At 27.9% G+C, this 27,875-nt stretch overlaps 7 protein-coding genes across 14 annotated transcripts; 4 read left to right on the top strand and 3 right to left on the bottom strand.

The window, feature by feature from the left end:
- Positions 1-554: 554 nt before the first annotated feature.
- On the bottom strand, positions 555-5,200 carry LOC106792988. 6 transcript variants are annotated; one of them, XM_014759537.1, is made up of 12 exons: positions 5,112-5,200; positions 4,591-4,864; positions 4,358-4,418; positions 3,967-4,238; positions 3,684-3,885; positions 3,265-3,276; positions 2,625-2,787; positions 2,414-2,500; positions 2,104-2,261; positions 1,883-2,005; positions 1,647-1,791; positions 556-1,555 (listed from the first exon to the last, which is right to left on the bottom strand). In XM_014759537.1, the coding sequence occupies exons 2-12, from the start codon at positions 4,707-4,709 to the stop codon at positions 1,191-1,193; spliced, it is 1,707 nt and encodes a 568-aa protein (XP_014615023.1). In that variant the 5' UTR covers positions 4,710-4,864; positions 5,112-5,200; the 3' UTR covers positions 556-1,190. The 6 variants fall into 6 exon arrangements, with proteins under 6 accessions (XP_014615031.1, XP_014615049.1, XP_014615023.1 ...); XM_014759580.1 differs by having other exon boundaries at positions 4,591-4,689; positions 5,112-5,196; XM_014759545.1 differs by having other exon boundaries at positions 555-1,552; positions 4,591-5,135.
- A 5-nt stretch (positions 5,201-5,205) lies between these two features.
- LOC106793028 (39S ribosomal protein L23, mitochondrial) lies at positions 5,206-6,519 on the top strand. The gene is made up of 3 exons (XM_014759614.1): positions 5,206-5,528; positions 5,602-5,881; positions 6,003-6,519. The coding sequence occupies exons 1-3, from the start codon at positions 5,515-5,517 to the stop codon at positions 6,147-6,149; spliced, it is 441 nt and encodes a 146-aa protein (XP_014615100.1). The 5' UTR covers positions 5,206-5,514; the 3' UTR covers positions 6,150-6,519.
- A 266-nt stretch (positions 6,520-6,785) lies between these two features.
- On the top strand, positions 6,786-10,343 carry LOC106793018 (probable tubulin polyglutamylase TTLL1). Of its 2 annotated transcripts, none has more exons than XM_014759591.1 (10): positions 6,786-7,049; positions 7,280-7,411; positions 7,508-7,573; positions 7,659-7,837; positions 8,024-8,210; positions 8,289-8,490; positions 8,608-8,838; positions 8,905-9,014; positions 9,131-9,269; positions 9,681-10,343. In XM_014759591.1, exons 1-9 carry the CDS (start codon positions 6,940-6,942, stop codon positions 9,264-9,266), a joined length of 1,353 nt encoding a protein of 450 aa, XP_014615077.1. In that variant the 5' UTR covers positions 6,786-6,939; the 3' UTR covers positions 9,267-9,269; positions 9,681-10,343. The 2 variants fall into 2 exon arrangements, with proteins under 2 accessions (XP_014615077.1, XP_014615086.1); XM_014759600.1 differs by having other exon boundaries at positions 6,797-6,815.
- Positions 10,344-10,668: 325 nt separating this feature from the next.
- On the bottom strand, positions 10,669-17,257 carry LOC106793253 (low-density lipoprotein receptor-related protein 6). Its single transcript, XM_014760046.1, has 7 exons — positions 17,016-17,257; positions 14,910-16,857; positions 14,515-14,799; positions 13,833-14,365; positions 12,666-13,757; positions 12,073-12,585; positions 10,669-11,975 (listed from the first exon to the last, which is right to left on the bottom strand). The coding sequence occupies exons 1-7, from the start codon at positions 17,083-17,085 to the stop codon at positions 11,602-11,604; spliced, it is 4,815 nt and encodes a 1,604-aa protein (XP_014615532.1). The 5' UTR covers positions 17,086-17,257; the 3' UTR covers positions 10,669-11,601.
- Positions 17,258-17,855: 598 nt separating this feature from the next.
- LOC106793468 (BRCA1-associated protein) lies at positions 17,856-20,484 on the top strand. Its single transcript, XM_014760438.1, has 6 exons — positions 17,856-18,144; positions 18,288-18,591; positions 18,705-18,894; positions 18,979-19,297; positions 19,414-19,838; positions 19,956-20,484. Exons 1-6 carry the CDS (start codon positions 18,066-18,068, stop codon positions 20,337-20,339), a joined length of 1,701 nt encoding a protein of 566 aa, XP_014615924.1. The 5' UTR covers positions 17,856-18,065; the 3' UTR covers positions 20,340-20,484.
- A 335-nt stretch (positions 20,485-20,819) lies between these two features.
- Positions 20,820-23,003, top strand: LOC106793323 (TBC1 domain family member 10A). Of its 2 annotated transcripts, XM_014760158.1 has the most exons (6): positions 20,820-21,015; positions 21,074-21,260; positions 21,467-21,700; positions 21,793-22,360; positions 22,445-22,714; positions 22,796-23,003. In XM_014760158.1, the coding sequence occupies exons 3-6, from the start codon at positions 21,552-21,554 to the stop codon at positions 22,907-22,909; spliced, it is 1,101 nt and encodes a 366-aa protein (XP_014615644.1). In that variant the 5' UTR covers positions 20,820-21,015; positions 21,074-21,260; positions 21,467-21,551; the 3' UTR covers positions 22,910-23,003. The 2 variants fall into 2 exon arrangements, with proteins under 2 accessions (XP_014615644.1, XP_014615654.1); XM_014760168.1 differs by lacking the exons at positions 20,820-21,015; positions 21,074-21,260 and having other exon boundaries at positions 21,465-21,700.
- A 229-nt stretch (positions 23,004-23,232) lies between these two features.
- On the bottom strand, positions 23,233-24,607 carry LOC106793332. Its single transcript, XM_014760181.1, has 3 exons — positions 24,067-24,607; positions 23,705-23,992; positions 23,233-23,606 (listed from the first exon to the last, which is right to left on the bottom strand). The coding sequence occupies exons 1-3, from the start codon at positions 24,430-24,432 to the stop codon at positions 23,376-23,378; spliced, it is 885 nt and encodes a 294-aa protein (XP_014615667.1). The 5' UTR covers positions 24,433-24,607; the 3' UTR covers positions 23,233-23,375.
- Between the last annotated feature and the right edge of the window lie 3,268 nt (positions 24,608-27,875).

Consider the following 27,875-nt stretch of genomic DNA (forward strand, 5'->3'; position numbering starts at 1 on the left):
TTTCAATAGATACAAAATATATTAACTAGAATAATAACATAAAAAATGGAAATACAAAATCATTTTTAATTAGTACATTAACACATATAATTATTAAGAAAATATTTAAATTAATCAATTTAATTAAAGCTATAGAATATTTCTATTAATAATTAAAATTAAATAAATAAATTTCAACACTTTTACACAAAAGAAGAAAATTAAGATAAAAGATTTCAGAGACTTATAAATGCATTTGGAATGGTGAAGTATAAATGTCTGTTAGAGACATAAGGTAAATTAAACATTCTGAATTAATCTTACAATAGAGAATATGTAAATGGATAAATAGAAAATGCTAAATGCATCTAATCGATAGTAGGAAGGTACGTTAAAAGCGAAAAGTAATAGTTCTTAATTAATCAATGTTTATATAGAACACTGAGTATACCATTTAAGAGAAAATTGAAAAGTAAGAAAATTTTTGGACTCTTCTTTCTTCATAGTACTTATATTAACTGAGGCTTATATTTAAAATTTTATATATATAAAACTGTTATTATTAATATTAAGATAAAACCTAGATAATGAGAAAATATATTGTTTATTTGATATAGTTGTTTAATTAATAAAAACCCTGATCAAATCTCTTCGCTTTTAACGTTGTTTTATGATCATTTTGTACATTACACATAATATATATAAAAATTTCTCTAAGTTATCTGTAACGTAAAGCAATATTATAAAACGTAACATACATGAAAACGAAAAAATACAGTTTAAAGATTAATAGACACTTTGAGAATGTATGTAAATAGTTAGAAGCACTATGTTCAGATAATGATATGATATGGATAGTCCTATACATAGAAGCAGTCTTACGATTTTAGAACATCATTGGTTATAACATAATTTGTCATATTCATAAATTTAAAATACGTGCGTATTCTGCAAATATATAATACACATGGGTTTTCGATTTACATATAATTCATTACTCTTAAAGAAATAAAATTAAAAAAATGCAAACATACTATCTTCATTTCTGGAGGGAATATAGTTTAAAAATTTGTAATTAATTCGCTGTCATGTCGAAAATTCCATCCTTAGACAATTATACAACTAAATTTGTACTTAGATCTAAAATGCACTAAAAATAGTTTTCCGAAATGTTAGTATAATTTTCAGTGCTTTATAAGTTTTTCAAATATCTATATTCTTGGCTTGTACGTTAACGTAACGTGAAAACTTTGTACATCCATTTCAGTGCAATCTTGTGGTCCAATGGGAACATCGCTAGTATTTACTTCTATACGTTCCTCATTTCCGATTTCTTTTATTACATCTCGGCTACTTTTCAACATTTTTTCCACTGGTTGATCTATTGCGACTCTGACAGTTTTAGTTTTAATAGTTTCCATAGATCGTGACTTACATGCATCAATGGAACGTCCCTTAGCCCCATTTTCTTTATTTCTACGGGTTGAACTACGATGCATACGTGTTTTATCTCTTGATGATGTTCTTCGTAAACTTGGACGTTTAACTGATTCAGCACTAGCACTTAAACCTCCTGCTAAAATTCATATTTATATTTTATTATAATTAGTATTCTATAAAATATGAAAAAGTTCAATAATGTATTATTATTATTCTATAAAACATACCAATGTTTCCAGATGATGACCGATTTGAACCACGAAGCACATGCATTGCCGTAGGATCACTATCAGTAGCAGCTAATATTTCTCCTACAGGTGTTAAAAACCATTCTGATCTTGTACGCATACGTGCTGTTTGTCTTTCATGTACCTGATAATAAGAATTAGTATGCTTCAAAAAGTTTAAAAGTATTTTGAAGCATATAAAGAGATATAAGTATAAATAGTGCATTATATTTAACCTGTGGTAAATAACTAAGGCTTTTAGTACTTTCTGCATAACGATTAATTGCTCGAAGTTCATCTAGTGTCATTCCTGCGTGTCGAGAATGATGACTACCATTACTTGAAGATCGACTGGATGCCTATACAAAAAGATTAATTCTTCACACAAGTCCACGTAAATAGAGGGATTATTGTATAAAATCTTGATGCAAAATTATAAAAAAGTCACATATCATACCTGAAACAAACCATTCTCTTCCAAGCTAACTGACAAACGTGTATAACTTTCTAATAATGTATTTTCAGGAATTATGCCTAATGAAGATGTAAGATCGAGAGTTTGTGGTACATGAATTAAGGCTGGTGTCGACTGCGATTCCTCTTGATGTGACATAGCTATACAAATTATACGATTAAGAAATTTTGTAAATAACTTTTTACAAATAAATTCAACTTTCATATAAAATAATTCGTTAAACTAGTTGTTTTGTTTAAATATAGTTAAAAGCAATTTTTACTTACATTCTAAATTAAATTTTAGACCCCACCTTTCACATTCATATTGCAGCCAAGTCTTTTCAGCTTCAAGAGAGAGTTGTCCTGAAATATATCCAACTGTAAGAGCCCAGTGTGCACTAGTTATGAAATAATACATAAGTTAAAGAAAAATATTTTCAAATAATCAACTTACTATATATTAATAGAATGCATTTATGTTTGTCAATACATGTTCCAGCTAATGATAATTTCAAAACTTACTAGATACTAGAGTATCCGGAGGATATCGAAAACTGAAAATCCAATCCTCTTCTACTTTTAATATTCTTCCAGTAATACGCGCATAAAATTCATAATTTTCTCTTCCGAATAAATTTGATACTCCAAAATTATCTATCATAAATTTCATAACGCATGTGGCAACCTAAAGGAAATATAATAATATAAGCTACTAAACAATTTTTTTATCTCACTTATAATAGACATTTTTCGTGCTTATATATATATACTATTAGTACACTATTGTTATTGTGAATTTATGTGCATATTTGTATGTAATATGATATATTAAAACAAAGAAAAAATGAACATTTTATTTGTAAAATAATATGAAATATCTCTACGATGAGAAAAAATAAGAAATATAATTTTAAATAAAAATGTTATTAATTATATACTTTACTTTCATTTTATACAAAGTTGCTGCATTAATCATATCTGATATACAAAATATAGAGATTTACTAACATTTATCACAATTTCTGATATCATGCTATAAAAATATATACAAATTTATATAGTAAATCTTATACAATTTGATACAAAAAATTATATTGAACATCAACATTTATATATATATATTACACGGTGCTTAAAATTATTGTCATTATAAGCAACTTACTGAGACCTCCGCCTGATGGTAAATGTAAGCAAATGCATGGTGTGAAAAAATTATGAAACATAGCATAGCTGTGTATAAAACAGTGTACAAATATTGGCATGCTGTCTTAAATATATTATTGTAAGAAAATATTGTATGTAACCATATACAAGAAAAATGAAATATGATTTAATATATTTTTATATAATATAGAATGTGTATATTTAAATGAATATGTATTACACAAGTGTGTACTATAGAATACTGTTGTATACAAAATTCATGATGATATTTTTAAAAGCAGATAGTATCAGTTTTATGTTCAACATGAATGAATAATTATTACAGTAAGTAACAAAATAATGTGATAGTATTTTAGTAATAAGTATATAAAAAAGTAATTAAAATAATTTTTCATACAAATATTTTGCTAAACATACCTTAAATCTGAGAACATCTTCCATTTTAGCAGTTTTTCCATCGCTCACACAGCTCTGGAAAAATGAAGGTGCTACAGATACACCCAATGCTTCGCTAGACATTCCTGTGCAAGCTCTTTCACTATTTACTGCTACAACTCTGAATGTTCCAAATAATAACACTAACAATCGTTGCGTATACTCTGGTAAAGAAGTAATTAATCTGCAAAAGTTTCATAAAAAGTTTATTAATCATTATAAATTATTTATATTAAAGAATAATAATTAAACAACTAATACTTACCTATGAATTTGATCTCTTTGCTGTTCCATGCTGTCCAATTGAATAACAGTGAATAATTGTTGTTCCCCTTCCTTTCCAAAAACACCGCCAGGTATTTTGCGCAGAAATTTCTTTAAAACACTGGCTATTGTGTAAACACTGAAGTTGTCCATATTGACTAAACGTCCAGTCTGTAGAAAATGTATGAGCTTTTTCATATTACCCTGATGGCCTGGTGCTCTAAAAATATCCTTCCTTAATGGAGCTTCTTTATTTAATTTCAATATCAGTACCTAAAAAATATGACTATTTATTATAGTACTAATTTAAATCTTTTATATTCTTTCTTTAAAAATATAAAGTATTCAATCAATTGTACATTTATTTTAAATGATTAAAAGCACATACGTACCAATAATGGACCAGGTATATCATGTTTACAAACTTCATCCAAGGGTACTCCAAACTTAACTCTATAATCATTGATATCAAATTTGTATATAGTATAACTTTCTATAATGTATTATATATAATACATTATATATAATATGTATATTATATATAATTATTACATTATTCTAATATGTATATATATATAAATTCATGTTAGAATATATTCAATATATAATTAAAGTTATCACTAACTTTTCTAAACGTCTTGGATATGGTGGTACAGATGTATGTCCACAACTTGTAACCACATTACCCAGTGTAGCTGCTCGACGATGCATTCTTTCTGTCCAGCTGCTCATTGTATAATACATAAGGATGGCAATATGATATAAGGAATACAGTTAAATAAGTGTATCTTATAATATCCAATAAATACAGAATTCTGTATTTCTAAGTCATAACTTAGGTCATGTCACTGACGATAGAAGACTCCATTTCGTTAATCATTCGAGTTATTTGCTGATACCTACGATATATTTTATCATGACAAGTTCGTAGATATGATCATTCAAGCAGAAACATTTAATACAGCATAACCTAACCGCATCAGCTCACACATTGCGCGAATGCGGCTGGTAGCTTGCCCTGATATTTTTATTTTAATAAAATAAACGCTTTTAATGAGCGCTAACATTTCATTAATTGCGTCACACACTTAATAAACAATTTCTTATAAAAACAATTAAATACATTTCAGAATATATCAACCATACCTTCCCTCGTTTCATATCAAAAAATCAATATGGCTACGATGGCTTTATAAACATTTGTCAAAAGAGTGAGTTTATAACTATCACCGAAATTGGATACCTTTAGAGAGAGAGTAATCTATGTGGAGAAATTATTTTATTAAGCTCATCTTTAGCATACTAGACAGAACTTGAAGTCTAACTTTAATGTTGTACAATATATTTTAATGAGGAACCAATAGTAACAATTTAAATTCTATTGTCGTGCATTGAAAATCTTCCTCAAAGTTTAAATGCACACATTGATGCAATCTTATTATCTATTATTATCGTTTATATAGGTTATAAATCTTAAATTTAATTATTTAGGGTAGATGTACTCTTAAGAATACAAGATAATTGATAAAATAAAAATACCAAGATCAAAATGTCCACCAGATGGTAAATATAAATGATAATTATATATACTGAATTGTATTATCTGCTAAATATCATTTCTAATATATTATTGTAGGTATCCTCTGTATCAAAAAGGTAATCCACAGCTTAGGATATTTTTGCCAAACTTTTGGCTAAAATTAATTCAACCAAAATATAAACAACCCAAAAATGTAGTACAATTTGAATGCTCTATGGAAATGACAAGATACGATGTGATTAATTATTTAGACAAAATTTATAACGTTAAACCTGTTGATGTGAGAACAAGAATAGCACTTGGAAGATGTAAAAAACTACACGGTCGTTATTATGTTATTAAAGAAGATGATGTCAAGCTTGCTTATGTTGTTTTAGTAAGTACATTCAAAGTCTTAAAAACATGTTAATATTATTATAAATAAGATCAGTGTAGTAACACACACACATTAATTAAATAAAAAATATGTTTAAATATATAAGAAATTTTCGTTTCAGGATAAAAATCAATCATTTACATTTCCTGATCTTTTCCCAGAAGAAAAAAACAAACAAGAACCAAATTTGGATGATGTAAAACAAGATTTTAAGTTATATCTAAAAGATTGTAAAGAACCAAGTGATCCTGGATGGTTCAGAATTTAGTTTTCATATATTGATCACATTAAAAAAAATATTTTTTCGTTCCTATTATTTAAAGAACATAATCTAATATAAAAAGAAAAACAATAAAGACAGTTTAGTTTTTAGTAACATACAGCAAAATTTGTAAACATCGAGTGTTGTTTTTATCTATTGATAAATTTATTTTCATTTTGTCTAAAATTAGTAATTCAGTAAAAAAAGAAGGTTAGTTATATAAAATGATAATGTACAGATTAATTTATCGTAATTGTCATCATGAGATCATGTTCTCTCAACAACGAAGACATTTCGTAACATTTTATAATCAATAAAAAAATATTAGAGTGCAATATTACGATGTTTGTTACAAATACATTGATCCAATGGAAAATTCATTCTCAATATATTTCTACCTCTTCCAGTTTGGGAACCACTGGTTTATATTAATAAAAGATTGTTTTAACGAATAAATATTAAGTAAAATGTGATAAATAACAATTTTGTTACAAGGCTGAATTACTTTTTACAAAATTTGTGTTCATTATAATTACACTAAACATATAAACTATTTGACATTTAGCGAAAATTATTCATTATTTTTTAAAAACATGTTTTATTAATGTTTTTTTGATTTAATACTAATCTCTTCGTTTGGAATTTTATAAATATTGAAGACATGGCAAAAAGGTAAATTCAATTTGTTGATAATTTTAACAAATTCAAACGTTAGGAGTAAGAAACAAAGATATATAAAATTGTGAAAAATAATACTAAAATATAATACAAATTATGAATCTTATTAATTATATCTATGCAAATGATTGTAAATTATCGATCAAACAACTTGATTGAAAAAATGGCAACCGTCGTAGAAACGGATAAACGCATAGAGAATTCTCATTTTTCTATTACTTATGGGAGGTAAAAAAAAATGCTGTATATTATTATTATTATTAATATTTTACGTAATTAAATGTAAAACAATTATTGTATATAAAGATAGCTGACATTTTTTATTAGCTAAATGATTATCTATTAATAAAAACGTGCAAACATTTATTAAATATTGTTCGTAGATAAAATGTTTCGACATACAATTATAAAAAAATATATTAATTTAATAAGATAATTATATATATACATTTTTATAGAGTATTGACATTTGGAATGGACAGAACTAAGACTGCATTTTGCACAGACATGGATAAATCTGTAATAGTGCATAATTTTGAAAAAAGAGGTTGGTCACAAGTTGGCCCTCAAGATGATTGGAATTTTTATTGGTAATTATTTTTAATTATAATGAAAAAAAGAAATATACCTCGAATAACGTTTAAAAAATTAATAATTCCATATATTTTTTTAAATATTTTTAATAGGGCAGCCACACAATCGTGTAGAAATATATTTAGCGTAGAAACCGGATATAGAATGAACGATAATCAGTAAGTTTGTTTTGATTTATTTTATCTCGTAAATGAAGATTTGATACTTCAATCTTTTATATTACATTTATTTCGAATTATTTAGGATTATAAATCATTTTCCAAATCATTACGAATTGACCAGAAAAGATCTTTTAGTTAAAAATATTAAACGGTATCGAAAAGATTTAGAACGGGAAGGAAATCCTCTTGCAGAAAGAGGAAGTGGATCAGGGAAGTATCTTCATTTGGATTTCATACCTGTTACTTTTGTTTTACCGGCAGGTAAATACCAAATTTTTTTAAATATTAGTCTTAAAAATAATTAGGGGATAATATGTGTGTGATATATATATATATATTGTAATATTTAATAAAAGGATTTCAAATTAATATAATATAATGTAATGAAATTTTAAAAAAAGCTTATAATAAATATAAAATATCTTTATAATCTATGATTTTTTATAGATTATAACATGTTCGTGGAAGAATACCGGAAATCACCACAAAGTACTTGGATTATGAAACCATGTGGGAAATCACAAGGCGCGGGGATATTCTTAATAAATAAATTAAGTAAATTAAAGAAATGGTCACGGGAAGTTCGAAATCCATTTAATCCAAATCTTACTAAAGAATCTTATGTTATATCTAGGTATATACTAAATAAATTATTAAATATGTTACTTAATTACTACTTCTACCAATTAATGAAGCAGATGAAATTATTTAGATATATAGATAATCCACTTTTAATTGGAGGGAAAAAATTTGATCTTCGTTTATACGTTCTTGTTGCATCTTTTCGTCCATTAAAAGCTTATTTATTTAAACTTGGTTTTTGTCGTTTTTGTACTGTAAAATATGACACCAGTATTCAAGAATTAGATAACATTTACGTACACTTAACTAATGTTTCTGTACAAAAACATGGTGTAAGTAATTTTTTATGATTTCATTATATACTATAAATTTATTAATTCATAGTAAATATGAATGTATTAAAATGCAATTAAAAAAGAAACATTAATTATTTGAAATTTCTTTCTTAGGACGAATACAATAGTATACATGGTGGAAAATTAAGTTTACAAAATTTACGTTTATATTTGGAGAGTACGCGCGGAAAAGCTGTAACTGAAAAATTATTTTCAAACATCTCATGGTGCATTGTACATTCTTTAAAAGCTGTTGCACCTGTAATGGCAAATGATCGTCATTGTTTTGAATGCTATGGATACGATATTATTATTGATAATAAACTGAAACCGTGGCTCATCGAGGTATATATATATAATTAATTTATATGATTAATATAGAAATGAATAAATAAATGTTTCATGTTGTAGGTCAATGCTTCGCCATCGTTAACGTCAACTACAGTAAATGATCGAATATTAAAATATAAATTAGTAGATAATATTATATCTATAGTTTTACCACCAAGTGGAACACCTGAGTTAGTAAATCAAAATATTTATATTAATTGTGCATAACTTATTATGAACAATTATTTCATATGTATCATCAATATTATATATATATATTTGTGATTTCTTTTTCTTTTTTATATAGTGTAAGATGGAATAAACGTCCACGTCCAGAAGCATTAGAAAATTTTGAACTCCTTTTGGACGAAGAATTATCGACACAAGATGAGAAAATTAATTCAGTAGATAAATATAAAAATTTATCTGGAAAATGGAAATAAATGGTATATATTATAAAAAATATACATTTATTCCTCAACACGATGATATTCTTTGTAAATGTCATAAGGAAATCAATTGACTAACATGCGTACATAATTTCATTAATTTAATTAAAATATACATTAATAAAAATTTTATTTTTTGTACAAATATCTTACAAACATACGGCGCTATAATCATACAAATGTAAAAAAAATATAAACGATGATTTCAGTCTTTGATACTAGACATATTAATATTATTAATATTACGATACGATAGATTCCTTCAAGGCAATGTAAAATGGCAGTGCGAGGTCAGAATCTTTAAGACTCTTAATATATTTTATACAAGATTCGATAACTGTGCTATACATTATAATGATACTATTCAAATGATTATGGCACAATTTCCTAATTGAGCTACATTTACAGGAACAATGAAGTGGACGATGTGTACATCGGATAAAATTTTACGTAATGTAATCGTTATTACACGTGTTTCATATTATACATCAGAATATACTCAAAATATTTAACGAATATTCAAATATATTTATGATGTATTAAGTTGAAATTTGTCTATTTACATATTACAGTATTAGAGAAAAATTTTCTTTAATATTACAATATAACTACAAAATGGTTTTCCATGTGTGCAATTGTGTAAATGTTATTATATATATTTGATATCCTTATCTTGTATGTACAAATTGCAATAACATATTCAATTTATATCTAGGTATTTTGTAAGTTTTTTAGGCGTCCAGTACTTAAAATACTTTTGATATTATTAGCTTATTAATGTAGATATCAAGTAACGCTTGCATGTTGCCTGTTTTGTATTAAATTACTTCAAAACCTGATATGATTATTATTTCAAATGATGTGTTTAATTCTATATATCTATGTACATGTATCAGAAGTTAAGACTTTCTACAAGAGATCAGTAATCTCTGATTATAAAATGAATAATAAAATATAAGATGCAGCCTTTGGTTGAATTCTACCGTACTTAAAAAACATATAGATATACTTAAGAGTAATGATATGTAATGCTATGCATAACTATGTAATACATGTGCATATACATAAAGCTACCTATACTATTAATATCTAAATATTATATTATTAATATCTAAATATATTAATAATAATATAATAATAATAATTTTATATAATTAATAAAATACTTTTAAAAGTAGATCATATATAAAAAAAAGAAATATTGTTATCTATTCGAATAAAAACATTGTTAAATTGTAATAGTATTATCTTCAGGTTTAGAAAAAACATATATTTTACAAAATAATATGATTATACTTAACATATTTTATCCAAAATATTTGTACAAGCATTTGCACATTTTCATAGTACATATATATATATATATATATGTAGATAACCATAGTAAGTAGGCACAATAGGTTTATATGCTAATCATTGAAAAACATATTTAGACTTTTTAAATAAACCAAATATGTACACATATAATATATGTGTTGCATCACATATATGTACCACACTTTTTAGAGAAATGTAACATTTGGTATAAAATATAATTTAATCATATTATTTATATAAAAGAATACCTGAAATTGGTATTTATAGAATCTATATAGAATAGTATTCAATATTGTGTAAACCAGAGACATGCAAACTTTTTCTCAAAAGAGAAATTATTCTTCTACTACTGTTATTTATTTAACTTTTTCCACTGGAAAATAATTGGGCTGATGCAGTATTATTTGAATCTTTTATTAAATATTGAAAATAAATAATAAAACATTTAGTAATGCTTCAGATTTTAGCAATAAACACAATAATCGACGCCCATAGCGCATATTTCCAGTGTAAGAGTTTAATTATTCTCACTCAAGTATGTTTGCCTCTCTTTAATATTTTTAACGTAACAACAATGAACTCATGCTGGAGAGTGCTAATATGATAAAACAATATCCGTTGAACATAAATAAAAAGTAATTGGCAATGTGTTAACTTTGCACGCCTCTAGTATAAACGACAAATATGTCTACAATTTCTACTTTAGAAAATATACTGTGTATGCAACTGTTATTATTTTTATAATCTTTAATCTTTAACTAAAAAACTTATCCTAAAATACGTAAAAGAATTCGTATAAAAGTAACATAAAAAAAATGAGAGAGCACAAAAATGAGGTATAGGTGGATGTATTACGTTAATAATCTAATAAAATAGTTAGCTGCCGATTGTTTGTTTTACTCTAAAAAAATAAGATATGTTCCTAAATGTATTTATAATTATATGACAAATTAAAAATATTCATCCATATTTACCTCACATATGCTCTACATTATACTTGTTATAACATACCTTATGGAACCGGCGATGGTGGTGGTGGTAATGGACTGAAATATGTAGATGATCGAGAACTTGGTGATGGTGGACAACTCATAGCTGCATCGCTATGATAAATGGATCTTGGTGTAGGAGGTGGAGGAAATGGCTCACTTTCGTAACGATACCGAGCTGGGTAGTTACTATCTGACTCATCACAAACATCAGTACTGCAGGGAGTTGGAGGTGGTGGTTGATTTATACTTCTGTAATATCTATATGGTTTATGTCTAGAAGCATTACTGCTTGAACATCTTGTAGAATTTGCTGTTGTGGCTGGACTAGGTGGAGGATTAAGCGTTTCTTGAGGATATCCACCAGTGGAGCTGCCCCTGGTTGAACTAGATGCACCTACAATATAAATAAATATATATGATACTGTAACGACTCAATATCATATGAAATATTCTTGATACATATTAAATATAATATAAAATCATTAACATACCCGTTATATGACTACGATCATAACTAGATCCAATGCTGCTTCCATTTAATGCAGACATTCTTACATTTTCTACATCAGATTTAAGATCTTTTCTACCATTTTTGTGTGCTAATATTGGCTTAACAACTCTATTTGGTTTAGGTGAAAGTGGATCACCAGCAGAATCATGTAAAATATTTGGTACATCTTCATTACTACCGAACTTTTTACGATAATAACATAAGCCTAAAACTATGGCAATAATTGCAGCCATCATTATAACTATTGTAATAATATATGGACTTTTGGCTGATTCTGTTCCAGAACCAGGAAATTGGCTTTGATCGGTAGTAGGCGTACATGTTTGAGGCATTTCATCACTTCCATCTGCACAATCATCCCAACCATTACAAAGTGCAGCTTCAGGAATGCATACGCCACTTCCGATACATTGAAATTGTCCCGATCTACAGCAATGTGCTTCATCGAAACCATCATGACAATGTTGTGTACCGTCACATACCCACGAAATATCTTCACAGAAATAAAAATATTTATTTTAATAGTATATTGCTCAAAAGATTAAAATAATTAACAACTCAAGTATTTCTTACCAATGCAGTGACCACTTTGACATCTAAATTGATTATGATCACATGCTGGACAACCCAATTCATCACTTCCATCAGAACAATCCCTTTGACCATCACATTTCCAAGCAGCTGGAATACAATCTTTATCGAGTTTAGAGCTTGAAGTAGCACATGTAAAATGATCATCACCACACGTAGGTGCTGCTCTACATGTACGCCCATCTTCGGACAAAACTAAGTATTCAGGACAAGAACATATCGGTGAAATTGTACCAATACAAAAATGTGAACAACCGCCATAATCGAGGAAAGGACTGCAAATGTGTGATTCCATCTCTTGATCATCTGGTGTTATGACAGTTATTAAATCGGATAGGGCACGATACATAATAACCTTTCTTCCATTGCCTGATCTTTTATTTGCTCTTTCTAATGATTGTGTTTCACGATCAAACCAATAAAGGTAATCATATAGAACAGACATATGAGTAGCTACACCTATTCCAGTTGATACTAATATTCTTTTATTATTACCATTAAAATCAGAAAATTCAATATGTTTACCATTGGTCCAATATACAAGATTTGCTACAGTGTCAACTGTTAAACTACTCGGTTGTTCGAGATCAGATGTTATTATCACTCTTTGTTTTCCATCCATTTTACTTTGTAGCAATTTTATTTTGTCTCCCATATCTATCCAAAATAAAAGTCTTCGATCTGGGTGTATAGCTATATATCTTGGTTTTTCTCCTTCGCCCTTTACAACCACTCCCAAGGCAGATCCATTATCCAATTTAGTAACATTAATTGCATCATTCGCAGCACAAGACCAAAAGAGTAATCTTCCAAGTGGATCTAATGCTAGATCAAATGGATGTCCAAATCCACCAGATATAACTACACTAGCATGAGTTCTGTTATCAAGACTTTTTCTTATAGATAAAGTGCGCCCGTCTATCCAATACACCTGTTGTGTAATTGGATCAAATTCTATAGAACGAACATTTTTTAATCCTTGCACGCGCATTACTATATCAGGACAATCCGTAGTATCCGGCAAAAGGCGACCCATTATGTTACGTTGGCTGTATATCATAAAATTTTTTGGTGCTGAAAAAAAATAATCAAATTATTAAGAAAAAGTATAATGTAATAAATATTTCTTTCCGTAAACTTACAACTTACCAATACAAGTTTTATTATCAACATCAAGATTATAGTGTGTAGGACAAGAACATTGGTATGAAGTTGATGGGGTACCACCTTCTCCTGGAAAAGCGAAACAAATATGGCTGCAGTCCCCATTATTAACTGCACATGGATTCCGTCCTGACTGTCTTGAAGCATGGAAGACTATCAGATCTGTCACTGATTCTAATTTATTGTGTATTTTAGTTCTGTTAGCTCCTGTCTTTTTGTCTGCTCTTTCAATATCACCAGTATTCCAATCGGTCCAATAAATGTAATTCTGATATTGAGTAATACTAAATGGGTATACTATGTCTTTTGTAATAATAGACTTCCTCCTTCTTGCTTGTAAATCATAACTGTCAATTGCTGGTGTGGATAAATCTGCCCAATAAAGTTTACGAGCTGCATGATCTATGGTAAGGCCATTAGCTCGACCAATGAATTCTAATATTACTTGACGATTAGACCCGTCTAATCTTGCACGTTCAATACTGCCAGAATTACCCCAATCAGCCCAATACATGTGGCTAAAAGATTTAATAAATTTCAGTATTACTAATATAAAAATAATTAAAGTATACTTCATGTAATTAATTATTTCTGAATGTTTTTTAAATAAATTGTATTATTTTTTAAGAGATATAAATTTATCTGTAAGGAAGATAATTACAATTACCCTCTTTCAGGATCAAGTGCCAAAGATGCAGGTTCGATTATGTCTTGCCATATAAGTACTCGTCTACTACATCCTTGTAACCGTATCATCTCAATCCTGTGTGTACCAGTATCACTCCAATATAAATTATGGGTAATCCAATCAATAGCTAAACTTACTGGAGCTTCTAATCCAAGATCTACAACTTTTTCAACATCAGAACCATTCATAAAAGCACGAGTTATAGCTTTTACTTTTACATCTGTCCAATAAATACGGTTGTCTTTCAAATCAAAATCAAGAGAGCTAAAAACAGTAGACGGACAGTAAATTATATATATTGATCTAATTATATATTCAATATAATATAATAGTAGTACAAAATAAAATAAACATAAATAGTACTGCAATATTACCTTGCATCTTTAACACCTGTAACAGGTATAATATTATCATTATTAGCATTTTCGATACTAACACGACCAATATTTTCTTTTTTTGCAAACAATAAAAAAGCATCTGGTATCACACATGTACGTTTATCTTTTGTAAGTTCATATCCAATTTGACAAGCACATACATATTTATCAGGTCTATTTAAACATAAGTGACTACAACCACCATTGTTATAGGCACAAGGACTTGTACCTTTTATTTGGCCAAGATGTATAGCTTTCAATCCCATTACATTTGGAACTTGTTCAACGATAACTTCTCTTTCACCACCAGTAAGCTTATGAGCTCTATCGATACTACGTCGTTGCCAGTCGGTCCAATAAAGGTAATCACCCATTAAACTAAGGCCAAATAGATGAGGCAAGTTATCAGTAATAACTTCACGCCTATCAGTACCATTCATATTGCAAACTTCTATTTTGTCTGTTTTAGCATCACACCAATAAAATTTTTTTCTTTCATAATCTAATGCAATACCATTTGGCCAAACAACATCTTTTGTAATTAAAATTATTCTGTCAGTACCATCCAAATTACTGCGTTCTATCTTTGGTCGTTTTTCATTCCAGTCAGTCCAGAACATCCATCCAAGTTCAGGAGCTACAGCTATAGCTCTAGGTTCTACCAGATCTTCATTAATAAGAACTTTTCGGCTAGTACCATTTAAACGGGCAACTTGAATTCTATCAGTACCTGTATCAGTCCAATACAAGTTACGTGCTAACCAATCAATAGCAATTCCATCTGGATTAGCTACTTCTGCTGTGACAACATTTTCTTGACCTGATCCATCAAGATAAGCTCTTCTGATGGCAAAAGCTTCTTCGTCTGTCCAATATAACATTTCATCTACTGGATCAAAATCTACTGCAATTGCATGTTTAATATCACTCAATGGTAAAACAAAGTTAGTGTAATCGGGAGAATCAAGAGATATTTTACAAATCTCATTTCTTTGAACTATGAGAAGCAACTGTTCCGGTCTTTCAGCACAAGTAAAATTATCTATAAGTTTTACACCCGTTGGACAGGCACATGTATATCCAGGATCCTTTGTGCTTAGCAAACATAGATGAGAACAATTACCATTATTTAATCTGCATGGATGATCTGCGTATGGTTGTCTTCTTGCATCCCAAACTTCTATGTCACCTGGTATATATTCTCCACGAAATAAGTCCCGAGGATGCGCTTGCATTTGTCGAACATCATGTGCATGTATACACCATGTTTTCCAATCTGTCCAATAAAGTCGATTATCAAAATACGTAACTGCAAATGGATACTCTAGCCCTTGACTGACAATCTTTCGCCTATTTTTGCCATAATAATCCATAACAGCAATAAATTTCAGTCTACCATCTGCCCAAAATACTAATTCATTGTCATAATCAACTGTAAGTCCATTTGGCCAGAATATATCATCGGAAACAATGACTTCACGAGTAGATGGATCTCCATTCATTGATGCTCTTTCTATCTTTGGTACATCTCCCCAATCAGTCCAAAAAAGTAAACTTTTCATAGGTGCAAGCGCAACTGCACGAGGCTGATAAATATCAGTCCAAAAAAGAACTTTTCTATATAGTCCATCGATACTAGTCACTTCAAGTCTATTTTTTTCTCCATCTGTCCAATATAGTTTACCAGTAAACCAATCACATGCCAAACCATCAGGAGATATTAAACTAGAATTTACTACAATCATTCTTTCACCCGTATATGTACCATTTGAATGGATACATTGTATCATTTCCAAACCGCTATCAGACCAACACACTAAACCACGTTCATAATAAAAATCCAGAGCAGCACCTTCAGATAAATCTTTGACAATAACTTTATTTGATCGTGAGGCATTAGCTATTCTTATATCCTTATTAGTAGCGAAAAGTAATACAGGTGTGCCTGTAAAAAGATATTATTATAAATATATATCTGATTATAAAAATATATAAACACAAATTTATTGTTTATTATTCGTGTATGTGTTAGTATGTGACGATTGGCTGTGTTTGTGCAAATATACATTTATTTAAACATTATTTATACGTTTTTATACTTACCATAGCAAAGGCCAATGCTACAGCATAAGAACCAAGCAACTAAAATGTTTTGAAAATTTCCTAAAGCCATCCTAGCATTGTTACGATAAAGCGAACATTAATAAATGATGCCATCCATGTTTAAACACACTGTATACAATTCGAACCATTGTCTCGAACTCAGCCAAGCTTCTTTTCATCAGAAATGATCTTGATTTCCACCTAAGCGATGATCATCCATTTTCTTTGAAAAATAAGCTTTACGTATTTCCCGTAACTGTGAAACTTTCATGAAGGAGCATTTTCATTGGTCACTTATTGACTGAGTATACAATAATAAGTTGATTCATTGAATATATATATATATATAAACGTACAAGTATAAATAATGTGTCAATTTTAAAGATTTGTTAAAATAATATTTATAATAACAATAAATTTGAATCTAACTATTTTTTGTAATAACTTTAAGGAATACTTAAAATTACAGGATCAGTACAAGTTTATAAAAACCAATAAAATGCAACTATTGTTGTTTATATTTCAAATAAAATAAAATAATTGTGAAATTAATTGTTAAACTTATACAATTTACTAACGATATCTAAAGATTAGCATTTATAAATTTATAATTCAATTTTAATTAGGACATTACATGGAATTGTACTGAAATCAAATTTCTTTATTTTTTCTTTAGTTTTTTAATAGTTTCTTTAATTTTTTAAATATACTTTAAATATAATTTATTATTATTAATTAATTTATTACCATTTTATTCAACGCAGATTACTATTTTAAATGTGCCGCCAAAACATATTACAACAAAACATATTAAACTACGAAGTGTTTAACTTGTTATTTTGAGTCAACTTCAGTTGAGTGTAAACAAATTATGTTAGTAACTTTTAAAAGTAACTGATATGCACGTTAATGTTCAATTTTTAATCTGAGCCAAGATTTGAATTAGGGATTTTTTTATATAGGTTATGTTTAATGTTTTCCAATTTGACAAATAATGGAGAATGGATAATATTTATCAACAGATGTAAGCAATAATTTTGGATATGTGTAATGAGTTCTCAAATCGTCTTGGTTTCGCTTTGCGTTATTCGCATTGAAATTGTTAATCCAAGTCAAGAAGAAACAATAAGTAAGTTTAGATGGATTTAATTATGTATTCTTATTTGTGTGTACTTTTATTATGATTGTTTCATTTATAAATATTTAAGTAAGTAATTTTTAATAAATTTAAGTATTTATATGTATTTTCATTTTTTTTTTATTGATTAATAGGTATAATGGCTGCTAGAAAAATGAGAGGACGTAGAGAAGCAAGAGATATTACTTTAGAAAACTACTCGTGCACTGCAGAAGGGCCATCCCCCTTTTTATCTTCTCAAGGATCAAGCAAACCTCATTTATTACCAAGAACCAACTCTGAAGATACTTCATTTACAACATGTACTTCAGTATCAACTTCTGAAGGTACAGAAATAATTGGAGCTACAGCTTGTTCTCAATCTGATCAAATCAATTTTATTTCTGGAAATCCTTTCGTGGAAGTTACTAAAGGAATATTACATCTTTTTAAAGAAGAGTGAGTAATATGTACATATGTGTGAAGAGAAAACTATTTTTTATTAAATGATGTGTATTTTTGTTAATTTATTTATATGGAAAATATATTTTTCTGCCTGCTTTTCTTTTTAGTGAATTGACTGAAATGCATAATGCAGCGGATCGTAGTCATACCATATGTATGCTGTCAGTTCCGGCAACAATGACTTGTCATGATCTTTTAACATTCACAGCAGCTTGCCATCAAGACATTCAGCATGTCAGAATTTTACGGGATGGTAATCCGAATCAATACATGGCTTTAATTACATTTCGTTCTTCGGTAAACAATATTATATTGTAATTTAATTTAAAAGGTTTTTATTAGTTAAACGAAAATAATTAATTTTTTTACATATATATTTAGAGTGCTGCTAGTGAATTTTATGGAACTTTTAATGGTGCACCTTATAATTCTTTGGAACCTGATGTGGTATGTCATCTGGTGTTTGTGTCAAAAGTTGAAGTAGGAGATAATGGTATGCCTTTAACAGGTCATACAGAATTGCCATCATGTTCTGTTTGTTTGGAAAGAATGGACGAAAGCGTGGATGGTATATTAACTATATTATGTAATCATACATTTCATTCAAGTTGCCTTGTAAAGTGGGGTGATACATCATGCCCAATATGTCGTTACGCTCAAACACCAGAACCGCTTGCAGATAGTCACTGCATGGAATGTGGTATGTATTCATCGAGTATATTTAAAATCATGTAAAAAGAAGTTATATTTTCTATTATCTATTACATGTGTTTATAGTTATTGAACTCTATACTACTATTATATACTTTTATGCAGCTGCAGGAACAAGCAATGAAGCCTTATGGATTTGTTTAATATGTGGTCACATTGGATGTTCTCGTTATCATCAGGGACATGCATTTGAACATTATCGTGATACTCATCATTGTTACGCAATGCAATTAGGCAACAATCGTGTATGGGATTATGTTGGTGATAATTTTGTTCATCGTTTATTGCAAGATAAAGATGGCAAGATGGTGGAGGGTGGACAAGCAACAACCAAAAATGAAGGCGCTGCTATGGAAGAGAAAGTTGATTCAGTTCAGTTAGAATTTACATATTTATTGACATCTCAGCTTGAAACACAGCGGCAATATTTTGAAGATAAATTTAATCGGTTGGAGCAACGTTCTTCATCTGAGACTACAGAATTAAGAGATAAATTAGGTCAATTAATGGAAGAAAACACTAAGTTTAAGGTATTACATAAAATGATCTTACCAAGATTTACTTATATTAAACATAATTACTGTTATTACATAAATAATACTTACATATGTTCTTATTACTTAAACATCTTAATCGATATATTTTAGAACCAGTTTACGTTACTCAATCGAGAAAAACAATCTTTAGAAAAACGTCTACAAAATACTACGAATAAATTAGCACAAGTTCAATTGGAACTAAAAGAGGAAAAGGAATTAAGATCATCTCTTCAATCTAATCAGATAGCATGGCAAACAAAATATAAAGAATTACAAGAAGAACTGTCAGAATTAAAAACTACTAAAGAATCTGAAATAAAAGAATTGCAAGAACAAGTACGAGATTTTATGTTTTTTTTTGAAGCTCAAAAACAAATTGAAAATTCTGCTAATAGAGATGAGATAGCTGCCGGGCAAATAGTTATTGCACCAAGTTCTAGTGGTAGTAAACCAAAAGGTTCTCGTTCTTCGAAAAATCATAAAAGGCATTAAAATATTATTACGAATAAAAAACATTTTTTTTTTTTTATAACATTACTCATTATCATAATAAAAGCGCAGATGTGATTAACCATGTGATTAAATCATATTATGTTTATAAATTAAATTTAAATTTAAAAAAAGCTATATTAAATAAAATAATAATTTAATTAAACTGAATTGTGAATATTTATTGCACTCCATAAACAATAAATTTATCAACTTTTTCGTCGTTTGTAAAAGATGACATAATGTTAGTTAAGCGAATACTCTCTAATACCATAATAAGTTTTTAATTCTTATTTATGAATGACATATACATATAATATATATATATGTGTATGTGCATATATGATAAATTAATTGAAGAAAATTACAAAGTACGCATTATAATATTAGTAATGTATTTCATTGAAGTTTAACCAATGAAATTCGTACGTAAGATGCTAACAACTATCGTTGCTTTCTCATTGGTTGCACGTTCTTTTTGCAAAGCGTTATCAGAATATGTCATCATAGTGTGCATATAAATCTGTGATTACAAATTGGGGTGGATAAATCAACTTAAAATGTGTCTATTACATACATTTTTATTTCATTATTATAAAATTGATGATCAGAAAAGTCTTATTTCTTGATATATTTAAAGTGTGTAATTTGAATCTTCACCTTTGGATATCATAAAACGGTATGTGATATATTTGTGTGGGATGTGTCACATATAATATATTGTTTACTTTTTACAGTTTTTCTAATATGGGCATTATAAAGAAGCGCACATCTTATGATTTATGTTAAATTTTCCTAACGTATAAAATATAGTTATTTTTTTTTGCATCTTTATATAAAGTGTACATATACATATATATATATATATATCTATTCTGAGAAAAACATATTGGTTATGTACTGTTATCCTATTTAAATGTCAAAGTGAGTACACTGTCACACAGGTATTATAAAAATAAAATTTTTATCTTATTTTTCATTTTTTTCTTTCTTATTTTACTAGTTTAGAATATAATTTTATGAATTATTAGTTATTATTAAATTTTACTCCAAATCATGGTAAATATTTTTATAATTAATAATATCATTAATATCACAAATGACTAATATATCTGTATTAACAATTTTAGAAAACTGTAATATATAGTAATATATTTATTGCAATCATAATTTGATTATTTATATTAAGAGTATTAAAGAGATATAAAAAATGCTATGGCTGAATCAGTAGCACAAGTTGTGGAAGAAGAATTGAATGGAGAAACAGAATCAGAAGCTAGTAGTATTTATCAATGTGGTTCAGTGATTTCAACTGTTCCAGATCGTCATGGTTTTCTTGGAGGTTCGCAATATAGTCCTGAAAGGTAATATTGTAAACCAAAAAATAATATGAGGTACTCAAGCATTTTAATTGATTTATACCTATATGTTCAAATGAATGTTATAAATGTTTCAGAAAAGTAACTATACCGCCTGATGTTATATTGAGAAGAGAGAGAAAATGGATAAGAATGTTAAATAATTGGAGCCTTTTCATGACTACTAATTATCGAAAAGTTAGAGAAAGATGTAGGAAAGGAATACCGCCTTCTGTAAGACTCAGAGCATGGCTTAATCTATGCGGAGGACAATTATTAATGAATGAAAACCCTAATTTATATCAAGAATTAATTAAGAGAAATGGTGATCCAAAGTATATTGAAGATATTAAAAAAGATTTGCATCGACAATTTCCTCATCATGAAATGTTTGTTGAAAATGCACCTGGACAACAAGAGCTCTTTCAAGTATTGAAAGCATACTCTATTTTGAATGCAAAAGTTGGTTATTGTCAAGCTCAAGCACCTATCGCAGCATTTTTATTGATGCATATGCCAGCGGTACAAGCATTTTGGTGTCTTGTTGCTATATGTGACAAGTATCTTGTTGGTTATTACAGTCAAGGAATGGAAACATTAATACGAGATGGTGATATACTTTTCGCACTTCTGAAAAGAGTTTCACCTGTTGCTTATAAACATCTTGTTAGTTTGAAGAGTATATTATTAGAAACATATTACAATTTTTAAAAGCATAATAATTATTTTATTTAATTTTTACAATTTTAGAAAAAACAGAAGATGGAACCTATTTTATACATGACCGAGTGGTTTCTTTGTGTTTATACTCGAACTTTACCATGGGAAAGCATTTTACGTGTTTGGGATATGTTTCTTTGCGAAGGAGTGAAAATTATTTTCAAAGTAGGATTGGTGTTACTTAAAGGATGTTTGGGTAGATCATCACTTACAAAACAATGTCCAACAACATATGAAACTCTCCAAGTTTTAAGAAATCCTCCACAGCACATAGTAGAAGAGGAAGCTTTAGTATATCAGGTAAAATAATCTTTCTTATCATTAAAGTGAAACTATATTTCCATAAATATTGACTATATAAATAAATTTCTAACATGACAGATTCAAAGGCTAAATTTAAGCGAAGAAGATTTTGAATACGAGCATCAAAGACAGATTCTTAAAAGAAAAAATAAAGATCAAGCATCCCTCTCTAATGCCAATGGAAATGGTTGAGAAGCAAAGAATAAGTTTGAATCCCAAAGTGTGCCTTCCCAATTCTTTTTATACTGTAAAAAAATGTACAATTAAACATTTCATATACGTAATGTTTACAAGAGTACCTACCATTGTGCAATAAGTATATAAATAATTTAGAAGAAACCTTTACTTTAATTATCGCACAGACATATACATTCCTGAACAAATAGAGTGTATTTAGTTACCCTTGTTTTTTTTATATTATAGTTTACTGTAAGAAAGCACAATATATATATATATATATATATATACAAGATGTTGCAGCATGCATTAATATTATATTTCTATATATATATATATACTATTTTATTGATAGTAATAATATAATAACGTGTAAAAATAAATCCAAAAAAATGTATTTTTAAATGATATGCGATAATGTCATATAGTAACAATGTTGCGTTTTTTAATTTAAATATTCTGCTAAACGCTAATATAAATTTCAGTCTACAAATTTATCAACGGCACCCATAACAATATTAGTTAAGTGTAGAAAATCGTCTTGAATTTCTCTTGTTGAAAAAATGCCATATTGATGAAGTTTTGGTAAAAATAGAATTCCCATCATAAATAAAATAGCCATACTGACGAATGTACTAACAGCTATAAATAGTGGATTGCTTAACTGTTTTTGAGATGCACCTTCTGCAACATTATCGATATTATGTGTGCTCTGCAAAATAGATAATTATATGAGCTACCTTTTGTAACTATAATTATTATAAAAAAATAAAATTTTTTGTTGACAATAAAAATAAGGGAATACTGTACTGCCATAAAGTGGTGTTGTTCGTCATTTTTGTTCAGTTCGTTTTCAATTGTTTTTAATGGAAAAAAATAGTAATGATGATACGCCGGTTGTCTAACTGGTAATTCAAGATGAGTTTCTATGATTTGAGGTTTCTTATCAGAGGAAAGAACATTTGATGAAGACGACACACTGATCAATGGTCCTTTGTTTAATGCATTTTTATAGATCTCTGCAAGTTCCGCACGTGTAATTCCAAATAATCCAGTATTTTTTAAATTTCCCACACTAACAAGCGTAGGGGAGCGAACCTGGTAACGATTGGTTGAAAATTTGATCGTCGTTTGTTTCTTTTAACGCGCAAAATTTTTAAAAATTAAATTACCTCGTAATATTGCTGTATATTATTCGATCCAGAATGCTGTAAATCCATTTTTTCATTAGACGATATTTTCGAATTTCGAAAATTGTCTTTACGAATTATTTGATCGTATTGTTGCGTTTGTGAAATTTGATTTTGAATCGAGTAATTTTGATTCTGATTATATCGTTGAAATTTATTAGATTTTAAATATTCAGTAGATTCAATGTAAGTATTTGGTGTAGTAGGTGAATGAAATTGTTTAAGTTCCAGCATAACTTTTTGAAGATAATCAGCACTTGATTCAGTTGTTGTTAATATTCTTCCATTGGCATCGATTAATAACGATATAATAATAAGACATAACAATTTTAATATAATATGTCTCATTTCGTATAATTTCTTGCTATTTTATATTATCAAATGGAACAAACTCGCAACGATCAAAAAGAAAAAGAAAAGATATTACACACATAATCACTGATAACTTAAAATCGGTCAAAGACGACGATGGAATATCAAAATTCTTGTATACTTTTTTTCTTTGGTAATCCAGTATTTTCTTTTTTTTATCGAAATAAAAATATTAAATCATGTAAAACTTGTTTATAATTTATTTCCATTATATATATATACGATCACTTATTAGACGCGTATAACATGTTTATCAAGATATAGCTAAGACTAGACTAAAGTGAATTGCTGTTTTCTTTGACTTATACATTCTCCACCTGTAAATTCAAGTATTTCAATGGTAATATGAAAGTTAGCTTCTACCTGGTAAGTCAAACGCATGTGTGATGACGATAATGATGTATATTTTTCTACTAGTTATATAGATCTATATATATATATATATATAGTTACATGTGTTACGTTAAAAAGAAATAATGAAGGGTTTGTGATAACGGAACCAGTAGCTAAAAAACAAATTATCTTTCATGAAGTAGATGTACAAACTATTTTATATTTTTATTTTGTACAAATATATTTGTAGATATGCAAGTTGTTAATCGAAATAAGTATATTTCGAAGTGTTATTTAAGATATATCATCCGACATTGTAACTGTAACTGAGATTTTTTTAATTTCGGTAAATGTTACCATTCATACGTGATCATTTTTGACTGGAAAATGACTATTATTACGGATTTATGATCGCCAGTTTCTAGAAGGCACAATTTTTTTATCCTTTTTTTCTGAACGAATTTTTTAATAACACGAATTTAATTTTAAAACACATTTTTGACGATAAATGATAATTGTTTAATTTTTGTTATATTTTCATTTTCATAAATATTAAATAATTATAACGCAAATTTTTTTAGATCGTCGTTTGAACTACTTCCAATAAGTACATATTCATAAATTTGACTTCTCTTTCGATCTCGAGAAATTAATAATCAAGTATATGATAAAAATTTTATAATTAAAGCTCAATTATATTTCTATTATTTAAATAAATAATTGAAATAATTATTAAAGTCTAAAACATATTTTCACTTTATTTTGTTATATTTATTATATATATGTATATACATATACATATGAATATAATAATGCTTATAATGAAAATGAGAAATGACGAAAAACGAAAAAGAAAGGAATGATTTTACATAGAAGAATTATTCTGTAGCAGTTACATTATCAAGTAAACTGTTTTCAACGTATTCCGTAATGCTGAAATGGAGGTATAAACAAGCGTTCCCGGAATTACGGTTCAGTGAATGGCAATTACTTATAGGAGCCGTTAGAAGTTAGATGACAGCCTTCGTGTCTGTTACCTCTGTCGTCGTCATCATTATTTATTAAAGAAGTATAATTTTTATGAGTTAGAACAGAGGGTATTATAGAAAATAGTTCGATCGTTAAAATTTATACAGGATGTCCCAAAAATCATGAATCAACCGATAGTAGGTGATAGAGGGTCATTCTTAACACACACAAATAAAGCTTCACTATAGTTATCCCAATTCTTACAGGAAAAATTTAAAAAAAATTACTTACAAAAACTGCGAGGAATCGAATAATAATACATAAAGTTTTTTTTAGTAAATAATTTCTCCTACTACCTCTTTTCGTTTGATTCTCACAAGAGAAATTATCAAGAGAAATATAGATACTCATTACTGTACTGTTGTGTATTTTCTTTTACATCAAGTGTACGATATTGTTTTACAATCTTTTCATACAAAAAAGTGATTCGATGATCAGGGTCAATATTTAGTCCTGTTCCTTCACGTACATACATTGTTCATCGATAGGCGTACGATCGTCAATATTGTTACATTTAATTTATAAATACAGATCTCTATTCGTGGTATAAACTATGCTTTTTTTTGTTTCCTGTTAGGTTGAATATCATACAAAATCTAATATTATACGCAATTAATCTTAATCCTTCATTATACACGAATACGATATTAATGCGATACGTAATATTTATATAATAATAATTATTATTATTATTAATATTAATTATAATATTATAATTATTATCTTGTTAAATTTATTATTATATCTTAAGGAGTTACTTTACAAACAATATAACTCATGGTTGTTAGTTAACGCACACGGAGACGGCAGTAATAGGCCCCCCCAATAATAGGCAAAAATAAGATCCAACTTTAGGAATGTTATATTTTTTTTTTTCTAACACGAATGACGATCCTTGTGTATTATTAATTGTGGATTTTTAATGAATAATATATTATTATCGGTGTATTTTTTCTTTCTGGCCCGTCATTTTGATAAGAGAAATATTTCAAACTCTTTAATAATATTAAATAGAATACTTAGCAGAAAATGACTGAAAACGAACGATTGTTTTAAAAAAAAGGTCACGTTTTTTCATTACTCTTATTATTATTATTATTATTGTTATTAGTATTATTATTTTTATTATTATTATTAGTATTAATATTATTATTATTAATTTTCTTTTAATTAACATCGTTCCAAGATCTTTTTTCATTCTAGTAAAATTATTATGAAGAATTGTTCGAATTTTTGTTTAAATCGTTAAAACGAATATGCTGAAAAAATAATTTATTAATAGTGATAACGATCGAACGATGAAATATCGAAATATCACGTTAATATTCGCGACGAAATATTTTTGTTTTATTATACAAAAATGTTCATTGGAAAAATATTTGCTGAATACTTATAAAATAAATGGAAAGTATATATCATATTCGTAATATTAAAAAGATCGATAATTTTCTCATTAATTCTTTCTCTTGTTTTTTTTTTACTTGTTAATCTTCCTTTTTTTTCTTTTTTTAAACTCATTATTCGTATGAAATATCACAGGAATGTTATATAATGTGTGTACTTGTATGCACCTGAAATCGTCTCTCACATTATTGGAAAACGTACATAAAAAGTTATAGCGGTTAATTAAAGCACGGCTTAATGTGGAAATTCGTTTTCCCCTTTCGTTCGTTATAGATTACGTCATTAAAATATTTTAATTACATTTATAACTACAATATATATATATGCATTTAATTCAATTATATTAATCATTACGAAGTCATCGAGAGTATTAACTAATTAATGAATTTATTACTTTTAATAATGCTAGCACCTATTGGATTCAATAATATTGAGAACTTATAATATGAACATTATTGTGTGTATATGTGTTAATAAAACAATTAATTAGCTAATTAATATGTTAATATAGGAAATTATAATGATATATCTTTCTTTTTCTTTTTTTTAAGTTGTGTGTCATACCATTATCACAAATTACGAGCAATTAAGGGCAATTATTGTATGAAAACGTTCTTTTTCTTTTTTTTTGACGTGAAAGAATATGGCGTGGG

Source organism: Polistes canadensis, unplaced genomic scaffold (genome assembly GCF_001313835.1).
Source record: "Polistes canadensis isolate GaletaPanama2010 unplaced genomic scaffold, ASM131383v1 scaffold_0, whole genome shotgun sequence".
In the NCBI taxonomy this organism is placed as follows: domain Eukaryota; kingdom Metazoa; phylum Arthropoda; class Insecta; order Hymenoptera; family Vespidae; genus Polistes; species Polistes canadensis.